The 20017-nt window shown below is 46.3% G+C and overlaps 2 protein-coding genes across 5 annotated transcripts; both read right to left on the minus strand.

Moving 5' to 3' along the window:
* Positions 1–439: 439 nt before the first annotated feature.
* adhfe1 (alcohol dehydrogenase iron containing 1) lies at positions 440–5877 on the minus strand. 3 transcript variants are annotated; one of them, XM_028019970.1, is made up of 14 exons: positions 5729–5877; positions 5166–5203; positions 5033–5076; positions 4910–4963; positions 4429–4583; positions 3467–3663; positions 3321–3398; positions 3150–3255; positions 2925–3077; positions 2662–2760; positions 2515–2593; positions 2346–2442; positions 2116–2273; positions 440–872 (listed from the first exon to the last, which is right to left on the minus strand). In XM_028019970.1, exons 1-14 carry the CDS (start codon positions 5779–5781, stop codon positions 789–791), a joined length of 1395 nt encoding a protein of 464 aa, XP_027875771.1. In that variant the 5' UTR covers positions 5782–5877; the 3' UTR covers positions 440–788. The 3 variants fall into 3 exon arrangements, with proteins under 3 accessions (XP_027875771.1, XP_027875773.1, XP_027875772.1); XM_028019972.1 differs by having other exon boundaries at positions 5033–5050; positions 5143–5203; XM_028019971.1 differs by lacking the exons at positions 4910–4963; positions 5033–5076; positions 5166–5203 and having other exon boundaries at positions 5729–5822.
* Positions 5878–7699: 1822 nt separating this feature from the next.
* On the minus strand, positions 7700–13784 carry LOC114146147 (E3 ubiquitin-protein ligase TRIM63-like). Of its 2 annotated transcripts, XM_028019974.1 has the most exons (10): positions 13739–13784; positions 13502–13683; positions 13136–13308; positions 12696–12867; positions 9686–9781; positions 9380–9613; positions 9272–9294; positions 9022–9146; positions 8759–8952; positions 7700–8661 (listed from the first exon to the last, which is right to left on the minus strand). In XM_028019974.1, exons 2-10 carry the CDS (start codon positions 13619–13621, stop codon positions 8584–8586), a joined length of 1215 nt encoding a protein of 404 aa, XP_027875775.1. In that variant the 5' UTR covers positions 13622–13683; positions 13739–13784; the 3' UTR covers positions 7700–8583. The 2 variants fall into 2 exon arrangements, with proteins under 2 accessions (XP_027875775.1, XP_027875774.1); XM_028019973.1 differs by lacking the exon at positions 13739–13784 and having other exon boundaries at positions 13502–13724.
* Between the last annotated feature and the right edge of the window lie 6233 nt (positions 13785–20017).

Below are 20017 nucleotides of genomic sequence, written 5' to 3' on the forward strand. Positions count from 1 at the left end.
ACTAGGAGCAACAATATAAAAGCAACATTAACATTAAACAGAACATCAAACTTCAATGTATCCTACAGCAGCACAAACATCCATGATCCAGAACCACGGAACCAGCGTTCATCCGGCAGATCCAACTGCACACAGCAACGGACCTGATACTCACAGCTTGGCGGGTACATCCGGGTACATCCGGCGCCTCCATTCAAAATGAGCCCAATGCTGTGAACCGGAAGTGAAGGTGGGGAAACGGGGCATAGATGTATTCAAGGGCCCGAAACGGGTGGGAATTTACACTGTTTTCAACTAATACACCATCCGGTTACCTCCGCTACAACTCATTACCTTGTGACAGTTTAATCTGCTGCTAGCTACCAACACACTACCAACAGGTGTGTGTCGGCAGTGTGTCCAGGTGGGATTAAACTCAGATTAAAGAACCAGACAGGAAGCAGATTCAGACGATTTTATTCTGATCAAAAAGTTAAAATCACAAAACCAGCTGGTTCTGATCCAACCCGGTCCAATACATGATTCCTTCAGAACTTCAGGTTCTGTTTTTGATGAATAAATCACTGAAGATTTAAAACCTGATTCAAGAGACCTGTCCTGATCCGACCCGGTTCTGATCCAATAAATCATCACTTGATTCCTTCAGAACTTCAGGTTCTGGATCTGTTTTCCATGAAGCTTTAAATCACAATTCATTAGAGACCGGTTCTGACCCGGTTCTGACCCGGCCAAATGCTGATTAATTAACAGCAGAGTGACGGTGGAGCCCCCTGGTGGCTGCAGGCGGCTCAATACAACTTCATGGAGGTCTCAAACAGGCGGCTCAGGTCCTCCTCGGTGTGCGCCCGTGGCGACAGTTTGGTCACGCGCTCCTGTAACAGGAACAGGAAGTGATGTAAATCAATCAATCAATCAAATTTTATTTGTATAGCAGATTTCAGCATCAAGGCATTTCAAAGTGCTTTTTGTACTATTTATTTCTTTATCTGTGTATATTATATATATACACATAACCTGCATCTTAACTCGAGTCGAGCAAATCTCAATCTGTAATCTGTTGATGACAATGACAATAAATCTTATCTTATCAAACACAGAAACACAAAGCAACATAGAATCAATAATTAAAACATGACATTAAGTCAAGTTCCATCAATAAATTTGTAATTGATTACATTTCAAATACAATCCTAAACAGGTGGGTTTTTAGTTGAGATTTAAAAGAAGTCAGTGTTTCAGCTGTTTTACAGTTTTCTGGAAGTTTGTTCCAAATTTGTGGTGCATAGATGCTGAAAGCTGCTTCTCCTCGTTTGGTTCTGGTTCTGGGGATGCAGAGCAGAACCAGAACCAGAACCTGAGAGGTCTGGAAGGTTGATACAACAACAGCAGATCTTTAATGTATTGTGGTGCTAAGCCGTTCAGTGATTTATAAACTAACAACAGTATTTTAAAGTCTATTCTTTGAGCTACAGGGAGCCAGTGGAGGGACTTTAAAACTGGTGTTATGTGCTCTATCTTCCTGGTTTTAGTCAGAACGCCAGCAGCAGCATCTGGATCAGCTGCAGCTGTTTGATTGATTTGTTGGACAGACCTGTGAAGACGCCGTTGCAATAATCAATACGACTGAAGATGAAGGCATGGATGAGCTTCTCTAGATCTGGCTGAGACATTAGTCCTTTAATCCTGGAAATGTTCTTCAGGTGATAGAAGGCCGACTTTGTAACTGTCTTTATGTGGCTCTGGAGGTTCAGGTCAGAGTCCATCACTACTCCCAGGTTTCGGGCTGATCGCTGGTTTTCAGTTGTAATAACTGAAGCTGTGCATCGACTCTAGATCTATAACTCTAGATCTATAGCTCTAGATCTATAACTCTAGATCGTTCCTCTTTAGGTCCAAAAATAATAACTTCAGTTTTGTTTCTGTTCAGCTGGAGAAAGTTTTGGCACATCCACACATTTATCTGTTCTAAGCATCTGTTCAGTGATTGGATGGGGTCAAAGGTCACCTGGTGACATCGTAATGTAGAGCTGTGTGTCATCTGCATAGTTATGGTAGCTAATATTATTTCCTGTAAAGGCGCCACAAAGCACCTGGAGCTGCAGGTGAGCAGCTCACCTGAGGCAGCGTTCCTTTCACCAGAGCCGGAATGTCGTCCTTATGGTATCCGACGGCGCCGAGTCCGTCCTCCACCTGAAGGTCAAACAGGAAGCGGCGCAGCGTGTCGGCCAGAACGGCGCCGGCGTCCGCACGCTTCACCTGCCGCACGTCTGCACCTGAACGCACCGCAGAGTTTTTAACCTCTGACCCGTTACTGTGAGTGTGACCCTGAGCCCCCCCCTCCCTACCCAGGATCTCAGCGGCCTCCAGGTGGCGCTCTGGGCACATGGGTGCAGTGAAGCTGAAGACGGCCGGCGCCGTCAGAACGACGGAGAGTCCATGAGGCTGCAGAGATACGGAGCCGTTGAAGCGGCAGGCCGGCGGGAGACCAGGAATAATTTACACTCCGTATCTCACCACCAGGGGGTGCTCCACGCTGTAGCCCCTGGCTGTGTGAGTCTTCACATTCCCAGCGATGGGGTAGGACATCCCGTGGCTGCTGAGACAAAAACACAGGCAGGTTGAATCCGGCGGCGGCGTTCAGGGCGGTGGTGTTCAGCTCACCACAGATGGACTCCGGCGTTCCCGAAGCCGATCCCAGCGAACACGCTGGCCAGGTGCATGCTGGAGCGAGCCTCCAAGTCCTCCGAGTCCCGCACCGCCCTGAGCAGAAACCAGAGCTACACTAGCTGTATGCAGAACGGCGGGGAAACTTCCTCTGGACTTTGAGGTTAAAAGGTCAAATCTCAACAGAAACGTTTCCATTCCAACATGAAGAGTTTTAGTGAAGCTTCAGGAAAACTTCAGGAAGGTTCCGGTCCGTTTACCGCTTCATGTACTTGGAGACCACACTGAGGGCATGGCGGGACCAGACGTCACTGATGGGGTTGCTGCCCTGGTAGGCGGGCCGGTTGATGGGGTTGGTGGGGCAGGGCGCCCTCTGGCTGTAGGGCAGGGCGGTGTAGGATTCCAGAGCATGGCTGTTGGAGAGACGTAACCCGTCAGAACCCGGTAACTCCGGTAAGACCCGCTCTAACCAGAACCCTCCTCACCACAGCACGTCGAAGCCGCTGTTGGCGGCGACTCGTTCGGGCATACTCAGAGTGTGCAGCGGGTCCACGATGCCCAGCGTGGGTCGGAGCGCTCTGCTAGCGATACCTGTACAGAAACAGCCAATCACGGCTCAGAGACAGCCAATCACACGAGGTTCTGACAGCTCTCACCTGTTTTGGCCTTCAGAGGCTCGTAGTCGAAGATGGCGACCCCGGTGGTCTCGCTGCCGGTGCCTGCGGTCGTTGGAACTGGAGAGGAAAAGCAGAGCGGTGAGCCGACCATCGGAACCTCCCGACCCGGAGGCGGCGAGGCTGACCTGCGATGAGCGGCTTCAGGGTTCTGGTCACCGGCCTGCCTTTCCCTATCGGAGCGTTGACGAAGTCCAGGAAGTCGGCGTCAGGATGGCAGGAGTACAGGTTGGCGGCTTTACAGGTGTCGATGACGGAGCCGCCGCCCACCGCCACGAACACGTCGAACGAGTCCTTCTTCGCAAACGAGATTGCTTCTTTAAAACTGAAAGAAGAAGCTCCACCTGTTAGCTCCTGTTAGCAGCCGTTAGCTCCTGTTAGCAGCTGGCAGTTTCTGTTAGCAACTGGTAGCTCCTGTTAGCACCTGTTAGCAGCTGGCAGCTCCTGTTAGCAGCTGTTAGCTCCTGTTAGCAGCTGGTAGCTCCTGTTAGCAGCTGGCAGCTCCTGTTAGCAGCTGTTAGCTCCTGTTAGTAGCTATTAGCTCCTGTTAGCAGCTGGTAGCTCCTGTTAGCAGCTAGTAGCAGCTCCTGTTAGCAGCTCCTGTTAGCAGCTGTTAGCTCCTGTTAGCAGCTGTTAGCTCCTGTTAGCAGCTGTTACCTCCTGTTAGCAGCTGTTAGCTCCTGTTAGCAGCTGTTAGCTCCTGTTAGCAGCTGGAAGCTCCTGTTAGCAGCTGTTAGCAGCTCCTGTTAGCAGCTGGTAGCTCCTGTTAGCAGCTTTTAGCTCCTGTTAGCAGCTTTTAGCTCCTGTTAGCAGCTGGCAGCTCCCGTTAGCAGCTGGCAGCTCCCGTTAGCAGCTGGCAGCTCCCGTTAGCAGCTGGTAGCTCCCGTTTGCAGCTGGTAGCTCCTGTTAGCAGCTGTTAGCTCCTGTTAGCAGCTGGTTGCTCCTGTTAGCTGCTGGCAGCTCCTGTTAGCATCTGGTAGCTCCTGTTAGCAGCTGTTAGCTCCTGTTAGCAGCTGGCAGCTCCTGTTAGCAGCTGTTAGCTCCTGTTAGCAGCTGGTAGCTCCTGGCGCGGTTCTGTTGGCCGTCTCACCTGGAGTCGCTGGGCTCCACCCGGACATCGTCGAACACCTGGAAATGGACTCGGTTCCTCACCAGGGACTCCAGGACGGCCTGCACGGGCGGCAGGCGGGTCAGGGTCCGGTCCGTCATCAGGCACACGTTCTGGGCTCCCAGGTTCTGTAGGTCCTGCAAACGGACCCGGCATGTGAAACCTGGAGGCGGATCCCAGGTGAGACCGGAGCCTGGGGGGTAAACCCAGTATTAATCTGGTTCTGGTTCTGACCGGACTTCCTTAGTGAAGGAAACCAAAAATCTGCAGCTTCATTTAGATTCTTTATTTTACATTTAGTTTGTTTTTATTTGATGTTTTTAAATCTAAACTAAAAAATTTAATGTTTTTTAATGAACAGATCTGCTCCTGTTAGCTGCAGCGCCTCCTAGTTCTGGTTCTGGTTCTGGTCTGTCCCGTCCTCGCTCGCTGTGATGATGATGATGAAGAAGGAGGTGGTTACCATGCCGACCTCAGCGCTGACCCCGGCGCCGTAGCGGATGTTGGAGCTGGCCATCTGAGGAGACCAAGGGACAGATCAGAACCCGATCCGTTCAGAACCCGGCCCGGTTCCAGTCCAGGTTACCTCGAAGGCGTAGTCCGTCTTCCTGTCGCCGGCCGCTGCCGCTCCTACGCACACACACGGATCAGAACCGGGAGGTTTTGCTGGACCGGGCCCAGCTGGGTCTGGTCAACATGCGGACCAATGGGAAGCTTACCTTGATGGAAGGTGTGGGAGTGGGCGGGGCATCTGCACCTGTCAACACGGAGTATGCTCAGTAGAGTCAGGAGGAACCCCGACACCGGGTCGGGTCCAGAACCGGAACCAAACCTGGATGAGTTCTGGACCCGGTCCAGTAACTGACAGAACTCCAGATCATGTCGCTTCAAACATTCAAGATTTTATTATTTCCGATCATAAAACAGGAATCACTAAATCAAAATCCTCAGAAGGAATCTGCCTGCCGAACCGGGCCCCTGCCGAACCGGGCCCCAGCTGTATCTGCTTCACCTTGTCTGACCTTGGTCGAACCCAGACTGGTCCGGTCCGGTCCAGTTCGGACTCTGACCTGTTGGACCTTTGATCAGTGACGTAGCAACAGGACGTAGAACCCATTAAACATTGTTTCTTTGAGCCGAACCACAGCAGAACCAGAACCTATCTGGACCTAACCGAGCCACCGAGTAAAACCCAACATTCATTCGAACCGCTCCGAACTGTGACCTTTTAAATCAGAGATCGACCAAACCGGGCTGGGAACCGGAACCGGTTCGGACTTACGCAGCGCGCTCCAGCTGTCTGAGAAGGTGAAAGATCCGGTCCCGACCCGCCATGTTATCCGAACCTCCAGCTGCTCCGACCCAGAATGGGCCGCCGCCTTTCAAAATAAGAGTCCGACTGTCACAATAAGAGCACCAGAAATGAGCATGGGGGCGGACTCAGACCTCGGAACCATTTGTGACCCGGACTGAACCCGGATAGGCGGACTGAAGAACCCGAGGTCAGGATTTGAACCCACAACCTGCTGAGTCACATTCAACCTGCAGGCTGTTGCTGATTTATGTTTTATTTTGAAGAGACCCAGCAGATGCACTTCCTGTTTAAGAAACACTTTCAAATTAAAAACCACTGAGCTGCTTTCTGAAAGGTCAGAGGTCAGGTCGCATGTTCCTCAGTGGAGCTGCAACATCGACCGGCAACCAGAGCAACGAGTCGCTTCAGGACTTGGACCTGATCGGGTCATTACCATGGAAACAGGATTCAGCCACATCAGCCTGATAAACCCGGACCTGGAGAGACCTGGACCTGGGGAGACCAGGTCCTTTGAGTCTGTAAGGTTCAGGGGCCTCATGCATAAAACACTGCGCAGTTTTCACACTAAAACTTTGTGAACATTCGGATGTATAAAGCCGTACGAGGCGCCGCTCACCTTTCCTTTATAAAACCCAATTTGCTGAAACAGAGCAGCTGCTCCGCCTCCATAAATACATCTTAAAGTAAATTAGTATAAATACCTGGAAGTCTGCCGCCACAGGAAGCAGTAACCATGGCAACGTCCTTGTTCGAAGCAGTATAAGTATTTATAATAATAATAATAATAATGTATTTTATGTAAAATGTGCTTTCAGGGCAAAAGGTCACCTCAGAAAAATAAAAATACATTTTAAAGAAAAAAAATCCAAATAAAATAAATAAAGTGATCGTGCAAATGCCTGTTGCAGCAGCAGAGCGTTCTGACAATCTGTGCTACCTCGTCAGATTTTCCTACAGTAGCACGAATAGATAGCTGAGTCTATCTGTCTGTGCTACCCGTCCAAAGCTGCTACCGTCATGTTTACAGTCAGAAAACTATAGCAGGTTGTTGATGTTAAATATATCGGATAACAATATTTGAGTGACTGAAGTGGAAGCTTAGCAGTTATGGTTAGCTTAGCATCGGAACAATTTCTATCCATGACGAAACCACAAGAAGATCACTTCCTTCATCTGAACATCTACCTGTTTAAAATGAAAAGCTGTAGATGTTTGCACTAATCCTTTACTAGAATATCCTACCTGTTCAAATATTTTAAATACAGAGGTTAGTAAGAATAAAACCGTATCAGACAGAGGAAACAGGTTTTATTGGAATTAAAGACAAATACAGATCAGTGTGACTCTTTTTTGTGCATTAATCTGCTGTATGACAGACTTTATTAAATGCAGCCACAATGTGTCACTGAACTGAGCAGGTCACTGAAATGATAGGATATGATTCATATACACTAATATTACACAGCTAAAATCCCACATAGTATCACTAACATCTATTCAGCAAAGTTTAGTAATAAAGAGCGTTATTAAACTAAAATATTTTTAATTATAAGGACAAAATAGCTAAAAACCCAACATATTTTGTCCTGATTAACCGCCAAATAATGATATGTTTACAGGAACGACATTTCAGACGGCAAACTAAAACCATTTATAGATAAATTTACAAGCTGCTGTCATGTAAAGTAAAACCATGAAGTAATTCAGCAGCTTAATGAAAGCCGGGAATAAAATAAATGAAATAAAGCTAACCGTAATCTGCGATGAAATAAAACACATGAAACGAAACTTCCACAGGTAGGACGGATTTATAAGAAATCTGCTGAGTCAGCAGATTGTGACGTAGCATCGATGTGAGCATGACCACAAGGTAGGACGGATTTACGGGTAGCACAGATAAACAGAACGCCGGTTCTTAAAGACACAGAGACTCAGAGAGTCTTTGACTGGGAATGTGGACGTTTATTCTAAATCCAGGAATCATCAGCAAACGTTACATTTACAGAGTCGAGATGATTTCTGTCCATAAGGCGCATTCACAAAGGATGACTGCAGCTGGACCGGTACCGGTTCCTTCTTTTAAGTTCTGCTCAGAGTCCAGGATGAATTAATCTAAACGCTAATAAACCATCAGATCAATATGATCTCTGATCAATGGCTCCCTGTGAATCCTTCCACTGGCGATCTTCTCCATCAGAGCCAGAACTCCTCAGTTACGTTGTGGCTCAGCACACAGGTGTGATCGTCTTCACACCTTGATCACCTCAAATAATCCAACCTGTTTGGAGTTAATCTGCTGATCAACTCTGTTTTCTTTTTCAGTCAGAAGGAAATGACCCATAGATGCATTTAGACGATGTGTTACATCTTTATGAGACAAACTTTAAAAGTATTCAAGTGAAGTTTTCACGTCTTTTTATTTTTTATATTTTGTGTGTGTTAGCTTATTGTCTGAGGATAAATGTGGTTCAGATTCTTCATTTAAACAATCAAATATTAAAATCATGACAATCATCTGGTTTGATGCTTCTTGGTCTAAATAACTGGATGTCGTCAGATTTCAGTGGATTTAGTGAGTTTTGACTCTTTGTAGTTTATTATTGTCCACAGAAACAATAATAAATTATTGCTACTGTGTGGCTGCAGCACATTTTCACACCAGGGTAAATGTGAGCGTATATTTGACCCAAAGTTAATTTTTATACATTCTGACTTGTGTGTAAAATACGGCGCCACACATTTATTGTGCGCACGCTTTATGCATGAAGCCCCAGGATCTCCAGGATCTCCAGGATCTCCAGGTCCTCCAGGACCCAGATCTCTTACTTCTGGTTGAGCCAGCTGAAAGAGAAGACGTGTTTGGGTCCGTCTTTGTCCTCCGACTCGCTCTGGTGATCGGACTAAAGAGGAAGGGGTTAAACTGGTTACCATGGAGACGAACAGGTGAGCAGTTTCACTTGAAAACCTCAGTAAAATCACATGGTAACCTGTTCATACCTGAGGGGCGGAGCTAGTCGTGGGGAGAGGGGTAGGGGGCGGGGGCTGCGGGGCTGACGATGAGGGGGCGGGGTTCTTAGTGTGAAGGGGCGGGGCTTGGGGAGGAGCCAGTGAAGGCTGCTGATTGGCTGCTGCGGGTGCGACGTGCGGCTGTCCTCTAGCTTCCACCTCATCTTCGCTTTCATCATCATCAACTGGAAGGACACAGACCATCAAACAGGAAGCATTCTGCTCTGTGACTGGTCAGTCAGGCGGATGTTTACGTTTGATGAAGTCAACGTCCGCCAGTGCCTTCCTCTGGGGGTCAAAGTTTACGGTGAAGTGGTCCATATTCTCATAACCAGGCTGGACATTGTCCAGGTGGGATGTGTCCGTGGACTGCAGCAGCCTGAGGGGACAAAGAAACACCAAATAAACTAACAGGAAACTACCAGGAAATAAATGGGAAACTAGTGGGAAGCTAACAGAAAACTCGTGGGAGACACTGGTACAGCAACAAGACCAGGAACTCACTTTTGCAGCAGAGGCTTGGCCGACTGTGTAGGAAGACCAGACAGAAATGTCAGAATATCTGAGCTGACTCTGCTCTCATTCTCTGATCAATGCTGCATTCAGGGTCACCTGGAGGAAAACCGCCATCTCAGGCTCGTCCATGGTCTGGATGGCGGTCTCCAGCAGTTTGGCGGTCTCCTCCAGGTGCTCGCTGTACTTCCTGTTCAGACTGCGGATGTAGTCCAGCTTCTCCTCCTGCTCGCAGCTGATGCTGACCGTCATCTCGCCTTTCTTCTCCTCCAGCAGCGCAAACAGGCGGTCGAATGTCTCGCAAACCCTGGACTTCTGCCGCCGGCCGTTCTCCTGCAGACACGCGTCCTCCAGGTGAGACGGAGCCGGCCGAGGACCCGTCTCACCTGGAGGACGTCCACTCACGTCCACAGCTCTGCAGGTTTCATCCAGCTGGCTGACGATGGCCTGGATCCGCTCGTTGTTCCCGACCAGCAAGGAGACGCAGTCAGTGAGTTCAGCCTGCAGACAGGCGGCAACACCACACCCAACCACACCGGAACACACCGAAACCACACCAACCACGGAACACACCTTAACACACACAACCTCAACACACACCGAACAACACACACGCAACACACACCCGTAACACACCAACCACACAACACACACCAACACACCAACACACCGTAACACACCGGAACACACACCTGAACAAAACACAACACACACACAACACAAGAACACACCCCGGAACACACACCTAAACACACCTTAACACACCTAACAACCGTACACACCTAAACACACCTCAACACACCTTAACACACACCTTAACACACCTTAACACACCTTAACACACACCTTAACACACACCTCAACACACCTTAACACACCTTAACACACACCTCAACACACCTTAACACACCTTAACACACCTTAACACACCTTAACACACCTCAACACACCTTAACACACCTTAACACACACCTCAACACACCTTAACACACACCTTAACACACCTCAACACACCTTAACACACCTCAACACACCTTAACACACACCCCAACACACCTTAACACACCTTAACACACACCTCAACACACCTTAACACACCTTAACACACACCTCAACACACCTTAACACACACCTTAACACACCTCAACACACCTTAACACACCTCAACACACCTCAACACACCTTAACACACACCCCAACACACCTTAACACACCTTAACACACACCTTAACACACCTTAACACACCTTAACACACACCTCAACACACCTTAACACACCTTAACACACCCTTAACACACCTTAACACACACCTTAACACACCTTAACACACACCTTACACACACCTCAACACACCTTAACACACACCTCAACACACCTCAACACACCTTAACACACCTTAACACACACCTCAACACACCTCAACACACCTTAACACACCTTAACACACACCTTAACACACATTACACACCTTACACACCTTCACACCTCAACACACCTTAACACACCTTAACACACCTTAACACACACCTTAACACACCTTCACACACCTTAACACACCCTTAACACACCTTAACACACACCTTAACACACCTTAACACACACCTTAACACACCTCAACACACCTTAACACACCTTAACACACACCTTAACACACACCTTAACACACCTTAACACACACCTTAACACACCTTAACACACCTTAACACACCTCAACACACCTTAACACACCTTAACACACCTTAACACACACCTTAACACACCTTAACACCACCTTAACACACCTTAACACACACCTTACACACCTCAACACACCTTAACACACCTTAACACACACCTTAACACACCTTAACACACACCTTAACACACCTTAACACACACCTTAACACACCTTAACACACACCTCAACACACACCCCAACACACCTCAACACACCTCAACACACCTTAACACACACCTCAACACACCTTAACACACCTTAACACACACCTTAACACACCTTAACACACACCTTAACACACCTTAACACACACCTTAACACACCTTAACACACACCTTAACACACCTCAACACACCTTAACACACCTTAACACACCTTAACACACCTTAACACACTTACCACACCTTAACACCACCTTACCACACACCTTAACCACACCTTAACACACCTTAACACACCTTAACACACACCTTAACACACCTCAACACACCTTAACACACCTTAACACACACCTTAACACACCTTAACACACACCTCAACACACACCCCAACACACCTCAACACACCTTAACACACACCTCAACACACCTTAACACACCTTAACACACCTTAACACACACCTTAACACACCTTAACACACACCTTAACACACCTTAACACACACTTAACACACCTTAACACACACCTCAACACACCTCAACACACCTTAACACACACCTCAACACACCTTAACACACCTTAACACACCTCAACACACACCTCAACACACCTTAACACACCTTAACACACACCTTAACACACCTTAACACACACCTCAACACACCTTAACACACCTTAACACACCTTAACACACACCTTAACACACCTTAACACACCCCTCAACACACCTTAACACACACCTCAACACACCTTAACACACCTTAACACACACCTTAACACACCTTAACACACCTTAACACACACCTTAACACACCTTAACACACACCTTAACACACATTAACACACCTTAACACACCTTAACACACATTAACACACCTTAACACACCTTAACACACACCTTAACACACCTTAACACACCTTAACACACACCTCAACACACCTTAACACACCTTAACACACCTTAACACACACCTTAACACACCTTAACACACACCTCAACACACCTTAACACACACCTCAACACACCTTAACACACCTTAACACACACCTTAACACACCTTAACACACCTTAACACACACCTTAACACACCTTAACACACACCTTAACACACATTAACACACCTTAACACACCTTAACACACCTTAACACACACCTTAACACACCTTAACACACACCTCAACACACCTTAACACACCTTAACACACCTTAACACACACCTTAACACACCTTAACACACCTTAACACACACCTCAACACACCTAACACACCCTTAACACACCTTAACACACCTAACACACACCTTAACCACCTTAACACACCTTAACACACCTTAACCACCTTAACACACACCTCAACACACCTTAACACACCTTAACCACCTTAACACACCTTAACACACACCTTAACACACATTAACACACCTTAACACACACCTTAACACACCTTAACACACCTTAACACACACCTTAACACACCTTAACACACCTTAACACACACCTTAACACACCTTAACACACCTTAACACACCCTGTGGTACCTTCTGACTGGCGAAGACGTGGCTCAGCGGCGCCACCTGGCAGTCTTTGTGTTGTCCGAACACTTTGCAGAGTGAACAGGTGGGGGCGCTGCAGGTGATGCAGTAAATGTTGATCTTCTCGTCAGGATGCTCCTCACACATCGGCTCCTGCTTCTTCTCTGGTTCTGGTTTACTGATGAACACAAACAGAACCACAGAGACAAAGCGCATCAGAACCAGGAATGTGGGTCGGTTCCAGTCCAGAACCGGAACCAGACGATCCTCCCAGCTCTCCAAAGGTTTCAGTAATATGTCATGGCCAACGCTGAGGTCCGACAGAACCAGAACCAGCACCGTACAGTCTGTATTTATCTGGATGTCATTGAACTCTTTGACTAGGCCAGCCTCAGTGCTGTGGTAACCATGGGAACAGGGCCCGGACTGTCCCCAGGAGTCGCTACCTGGTGCTGCCCTGCTTGTACATGTCGATGATGTTCTCCACCAGCAGGTTCCTCTGCAGCCCGTAGACGCCGTGCCGGTCCAGAACCACCTCGTGTCTACAGGACGGGCAGCGGAACCGTCCGCCTGACGTCACCGTGGCGCCGGTCCTGCTGGACAGGTAGGGATTGGATGCCTGGAGAGGACAGCAGACCAATCAGACGCTAACATGGTGTCCAGATCCTCTCTGGACTTTGGCTGGTACCAGTTTTGTTCTGTTTGGCTAAGGCTTCTAGCATGCAGCCAGAAACCCAATGGGTTCTGGTTCTGGACATGAAGGAGCATTCAGAGTCCAGAGAGGAGGACATGATGGAGGGACGAAGTCTTACCTGGAACACGTCGTTGGCGCATTTCCTGCACAGGTTGTGCTGACATGGCAGGATGACCACCGGCTTGGAGAACATCTCCAGACAGATGGGACAAACCAGCTGCTTCTCCAGACCGTCCATGACGGGGACGAGTCCCAGAGACGGGTCCCAGAGAGAGGACGAGTCCCAGAGACGAGTCCCAGAGACGAGTCCCAGAGAGAGGACGAGTTCCAGAGACGAGTCCCAGAGACGAGTCCCAGAGAGGACGAGTCCCAGAGACGAGTTCCAGAGAGAGGACGAGTCCCAGAGACGAGTTCCAGAGAGAGGACGAGTCCCAGAGACGAGTCCCAGAGACGAGTTCCAGAGAGAGGACGAGTCCCAGAGAGAGGACGAGTTCCAGAGAGGACGAGTCCCAGAGAGAGGACGAGTTCCAGAGAGAGGACGAGTCCCAGAGACGAGTCCCAGAGACGAGTTCCAGAGAGAGGACGAGTCCCAGAGAGAGGACGAGTCCCAGAGACGAGTCCCAGAGAGAGGACGAGTCCCAGAGACGAGTCCCAGAGAGAGCACGAGTCCCAGAGACGAGTCCCAGAGAGAGGACGAGTTCCAGAGAGAGGACGAGTCCCAGAGACGAGTCCCAGAGAGAGGACGAGTTCCAGAGAGAGGACGAGTCCCAGAGACGAGTCCCAGAGAGAGGACGAGTTCCAGAGAGAGGACGAGTCCCAGAAAGAGGACGAGTTCCAGAGAGAGGACGAGTTCCAGAGAGAGGACGAGTCCCAGAGACGAGTCCCAGAGAGAGGACGAGTCCAAGAGACGAGTCCCAGAGAGAGGACGAGTCCCAGAGAGGACGAGTCCCAGAGACGGGTCCCAGAGAGAGGACGAGTTCCAGAGAGAGGACGAGTCCCAGAGACGAGTCCCAGAGAGAGGACGAGTTCCAGAGAGGACGAGTCCCAGAGAGGACGAGTCCCAGAGACGAGTTCCAGAGAGAGGACGAGTCCCAGAGAGAGGACGAGTCCCAGAGACGAGTTCCAGAGAGAGGACGAGTCCCAGAGAGAGGACGAGTTCCAGAGAGGACGAGTCCCAGAGAGAGGACGAGTCCCAGAGACGAGTCCCAGAGAGAGGACGAGTTCCAGAGAGAGGACGAGTCCCAGAGACGAGTCCCAGAGAGAGGACGAGTCCCAGAGACGAGTCCCAGAGAGAGGACGAGTTCCAGAGAGAGGACGAGTCCCAGAAAGAGGACGAGTTCCAGAGAGAGGACGAGTCCCAGAGAGAGGACGAGTCCAAGAGACGAGTCCCAGAGAGAGGACGAGTTCCAGAGAGAGGACGAGTCCCAGAGACGAGTCCCAGAGACGAGTTCCAGAGAGAGGACGAGTCCCAGAGAGAGGACGAGTCCCAGAGACGAGTCCCAGAGAGAGGACGAGTTCCAGAGAGAGGACGAGTCCCAGAAAGAGGACGAGTTCCAGAGAGAGGACGAGTCCCAGAGAGAGGACGAGTCCAAGAGACGAGTCCCAGAGAGAGGACGAGTTCCAGAGAGAGGACGAGTCCCAGAGACGAGTCCCAGAGACGAGTTCCAGAGAGAGGACGAGTCCCAGAGAGAGGACGAGTCCCAGAGACGAGTCCCAGAGACGAGTTCCAGAGAGAGGACGAGTCCCAGAGAGAGGACGAGTTCCAGAGAGAGGACGAGTCCCAGAGACGAGTCCCAGAGACGAGTCCCAGAGAGAGGACGAGTCCCAGAGACGAGTCCCAGAGAGAGGACGAGTTCCAGAGAGAGGACGAGTCCCAGAGACGAGTCCCAGAGAGAGGACGAGTTCCAGAGAGAGGACGAGTCCCAGAAAGAGGACGAGTTCCAGAGAGAGGACGAGTCCAAGAGACGAGTCCCAGAGAGAGGACGATTTCCAGAGAGAGGACGAGTCCCAGAGAGGACGAGTCCCAGAGAGGACGAGTTCCAGAGACGAGTTCCAGAGACGAGTCCCAGAGAGAGGACGGGTCATGCAGACAGTGAAACCTTCGGCAGACTCGGAGCGGTCAGCTGCTCTCTGAGTCTCAGGCTGTTTTTAGACTCAGGGACGTCAGCCGTTGCCGTGCCGACATAGCCTTATATGTCAAAGGTCAACAGGGGACATGAGACAGATGAGGAGGGGGAGGTTAAAGGAATAGTACACAGGAATTTATCCAGCTGCAGCGCCCCCTGGTGGTCAGACTGAAGCATGAGGAACCAGAACCATTTATTTCATTTTAATGTGAAAGATCAACACAATTGGAAAATGGAAAAAAAATGATTCATGATTCAAAATATTTTTACAAATAAAAAAACTGAAAAGTGCGGTGTGCAAAATATTCAGCCCCCTTTTCTGAGGTCAACCAGTTCTTCACCCCCCCCCCCGAGCTGGTAACCGAATAAAATGTTTTGATTTGTAGTTGCAATATGACCAAATATGGAAAAGTTGTGAATAATTTTGAAATGTAAATTATCTGACCAGCAGGAGGCGCTGCAGCAGCACAATCCTTAAGTTAGTCTCAGCAGCAAAGCAAAAAGCAGCCGGGTTCAATAAAACCACAGAAGAAGACGGGAGACTGTTATGTAACGGTACCAGGGTTCCGGACCGGTCAGCAGCAGATGAAGCTGAAAAATGTAAATATAAATGAGACGCAGTCCGTTACTCCGAGTCTCCATGCGCCACCTACTGGTGAAACACCATCACTACACCCATCGTCATTAACCCCATAAACATTTAAAGAAATGCGTGCTCCTTTTTTTCTATTGTGAGGAGCGCCCCCCCGTGGGCATCACAGTTAGAATCAGTCACGTTTTCATATCTGATCAGTGAAGAAGATGAAAACCCAGAAAGAAGGAAACGGTGTTGGATCGGAGCGCAGATGAACGAGCCGCAGCAGCAGGAGACGCTGATGACCGCGGTGAGCTTTTTTTTTATGAAGCAGTATACAGAGACTCGTTGAGGTATAAGAACATTGCAACATACAGTAGGTAGAAAAAGGAAAACAAGGAGCTCAGACTAAAGACAAGCACAGAAACAGGAAGAACAATAGAGCAACTAAAGCTGATTGGCTCCTTCATTTAACAATCATTTAATGATCCTGATGTATAAATCTTTACTCGGTCCAACCCCAGCATATTTATCCACTCTCCTACATAGAACTGTCGGTTCTCTTCGCTCCAATAACTTTATTGTTCTGCATGTTCCACGTTTCGAACTGAAACAGTGAAACAGGCATTCAGTGTTTTTACCCCACAGCCTGGAATCAGCTGCAGTCTGAACTTAAGATGTTGGAAATGATTTGACTGGATTTATTTCTATCAGTTCTTAAAGATGGGCAACAAGATTCTATGAAACAGTGTCATTGTTTTTAAATTGTTTTTATTGTTTTATACTGGTGCATATGTATTAATTGGTTTTATCTTGTAACCAGGTTGTTATGTACTGCAAAGTTTTGCTCAGGTCCATCTTGAAAATGAGATCTAGATCTGAACGGGGTTTACCTGGTTAAATAAAGGAAATACAAAAAACTAAATACTGGCAGTTACTTTTTTATGAAACAGATTTCAAATGTTTCAATGAGGTGCAATATAGTTTAAATTGGTTAAGGAAAAAAATCCAAACAAGTTGTAGAACCTCTGAATTTAGAGCAGGATTTATGATGTTTAACAAGCAAGAAGACAATATTGACCATGTCAAGGCCACCAACAGTATAATATGTGGAAGATCAACTGGGTAAAAACTGTGAGAGATTTTGAAGTGAGATTCTTTAACCTTTGGTGAAATTGGCCATTTTACAACAAATTCTTTATAATAGACAGATTGGTTGTTATCAAGATATTATGAGATCTAGATCCCAACGTATCTAGATCTTATTAATTATTATAATTAATCATTATAATATTTAATAATTATTAATTTAATCATTATTATAATTATTAATTTAATACTTATTAAATTATTTAATAATTGTAATCATTAAATAATTTAGATTTGAAGGCCGTCACAAGCAGAACATTATTGTTTCTATCAGTCTCACTATATTCTCCAGTTTTCAGTTTGGGTAAAGATGAAATAACATTTGAATATCTGAAGGTGTTTTGGATGAGATGGATCAGAGCTACAGGAATAGCTTTACATACTTTTAGATATTCATTACAAGTACAGTTCAGATCAAATTTGTTGGTAAAATCTCTATAATTTAACAAAACACCATTAAGTACTATCCATACTATCCAATAAGTCAGTTACAAATAAAATACCTTTTTCATACCAGTTAGTTTTAAAAATAGATTTTCTATTTATTAATATTGATCTGTTATTCCACACTATGGATCCATGTGGGGTAAAATTGTGGGTAAATATCATTTTCCTAAAATGTTTGTGAAAATTAGACAGTGCAATATTAATCTTGGTTAATTCAAAATCACATTTAAGCAAGAAATCCAAGCCACCGAGTTTATTAAATATAGATTTAGGGATATGAAACCACACTGAGTTGGAATGAGACAAATAGTTTTTCAGCCAATTTATTCTAAATGAACCAATCAGAGCCTCAAACTCCAAGGCTCTAATTCCTCCTTTATCATAATCTTTAATAAGATGAGATCGTCTTAAATAGTGAGTTTTGTTCCTCCAGATAAATTGAAAGATTATTGAATTAGCTTTCTTAATATTCTTGTCAGAGGTAAAAGCAGAATGGCATGGATAAATTAACTTGGACACTCCTTCAGCTTTGGACAGAAGAGTTGGTCCAGAACCAGTCAGATCTCTAGTGAACCAAAGACTCAAGAATCTCTTCATGCCATCCAAGCATCTTCCAATGTTTTCCTCCTCTCTTCTAATAGTATTTTTTGAAATCAGTATTCCCAGATATTTAACTTCAGACTTAACTGTAATGGAAGCAGCAGACTCTCAGAGCTGGACTGGATCGGCAGAAGTTCACATTTATCAATATTGAGACGAACCAGATTAAAATAGATTTTAGCTCAATGTCTACCATAGTTTTATCTCTTAGAAAAATTGTTGTATCATCCGCAAACTGACTTATCTTGAATTCCTTATCAAAAATTTTGATACTGTGCAAATTAGAATTGTTCATAATTAGTAAGGTAGCATTTGAGTAGTTAATATAAATAATTTAGGTGAAATTGGGCAGCCCTGCCTGATTCCTCTTGACATAGAGAAACTAGGGGTCAAACTCGTTCCCAGGGAAACTGAGCTACTTATGTCAGTATAAAATAATCTGATTATATTACAAAATTTTTCCCCAAAGCCAAAATATTTTAGTGTTTTTATTATAAAGCAGTGTTCCAGTGAGTCAAATGCCTTAAAGAAATCCAGGAATAAAATAAAACTGTCACTATCAATAAAGCTACGATAATCAATCATATCAAAAATCAGTCTAGTGTGATGATGGATATTTCTTTCTTTTAAAAACGCTGATTGGCATTCATTAATAATTGTTCCTAATCCACTGTTTAAGCGATTGGCATAAACAAGAGCTAAACTTTTATAATCTGTACATAACAGAGTGATGGGTCTCCACTTGTTTAGTGATAAAGGATCTTTGTTGGCTTTGGGGATCAGAGTAATCAGACCTCGTTTCATGGTGGGAGAGAGATTATTGTTTGAAATGCATCCAGCAGGGCCTCAATAATAGTTTTGGTAAATCTTTCCAAAAGAAAGTATAAAATTCAGTGGTTAACCCATCGAGGCCTGGAGATTTACTCTTTGTTGCTTCATCAAGTTCTTCCATTATTAATTCATCTTCCATAAGGTCTTTAAAATCAAGATTAATTGTTTCAACAGATTCCTGAATTTCATCAAAAAAATACTGGCAATTGGATTCTGAATACTTAGAACAGTAAAGATCCCTATAAAAATGTCTCATGTATTAAATCCAGGTCTTCAGTGATGCTGCCATTAATAATTAGTTTCTGAATCTTCTTTTTGGACTGTCTCTGCTTCTCAAGATTAAAAAAATATGAAGATTTTTTTCACCATCTTCAATCCATCGAGCCCTGGAGCCAATGAAAGCCCCCCTTACTTTATCTAGAAAAACATCATCTAGTTGAGATTTAAAGCATCAGGCTGACTCAGCTCTTCAGACGTCAAAACTGATTTTGAACATAGAGAATTATTAATTTGGGATTGTTTCTGTCTCCTGAGCTTTGAAGCACTTTTGCCTGCCTTTATTGCTGTTGTCCTAACATTAAATTTAAACCACTCCCACTTACTTAAGGGCGACAGATCTATTACTGAAATATCTTCAATGAGGTCCAGGACTTCTGGACAGAAAGTTTTGTTATTCAGCCGATTACTATTAAACTTCCAAGCTATGTTTGAAGGTGGTTTAGATTTATTCAGAAAGAGAAACAAGGTAACTGAACAATGATCTGTTAGAGGAGCTGCTGAGATTTCACAACTTGAAATATTATTGACCAGATTATGAGGGATTAACCAGTAATCCAGCCCAGAGCTCTGGCCGTTTCCAGAAGGGTTGAACCAGGAGTATTGTCTGATATTAGGATTTCTAATTCTC

This window comes from Xiphophorus couchianus, chromosome 6 (genome assembly GCF_001444195.1).
Source record: "Xiphophorus couchianus chromosome 6, X_couchianus-1.0, whole genome shotgun sequence".
In the NCBI taxonomy this organism is placed as follows: Eukaryota; Metazoa; Chordata; class Actinopteri; order Cyprinodontiformes; family Poeciliidae; genus Xiphophorus; species Xiphophorus couchianus.

What these genes read in the sequence shown, in the direction of transcription:
- adhfe1 (XM_028019970.1), bottom strand. Translation starts at nt 5,781, where the DNA reads ATGGCGGGTCGGGACCGGATCTTTCACCTTCTCAGACAGCTGGAGCGC. An exon ending in GCGTGGAGCACCCCCTGGTG is followed by an intron (nt 2,443 to 2,514) that starts GTGAGATACGGA and finishes GTATCTCTGCAG; the next exon opens with CCTCATGGACTCTCCGTCGT. An exon ending in GGAGGCCGCTGAGATCCTGG is followed by an intron (nt 2,274 to 2,345) that starts GTAGGGAGGGGG and finishes CGGTGCGTTCAG; the next exon opens with GTGCAGACGTGCGGCAGGTG.
- LOC114146147 (XM_028019974.1), bottom strand. Translation starts at nt 13,621, where the DNA reads ATGGACGGTCTGGAGAAGCAGCTGGTTTGTCCCATCTGTCTGGAGATG. An exon ending in ACGTCTTCGCCAGTCAGAAG is followed by an intron (nt 9,782 to 12,695) that starts GTACCACAGGGT and finishes GCCTGTCTGCAG; the next exon opens with GCTGAACTCACTGACTGCGT. An exon ending in AAACCTGCAGAGCTGTGGAC is followed by an intron (nt 9,614 to 9,685) that starts GTGAGTGGACGT and finishes GCGTGTCTGCAG; the next exon opens with GAGAACGGCCGGCGGCAGAA.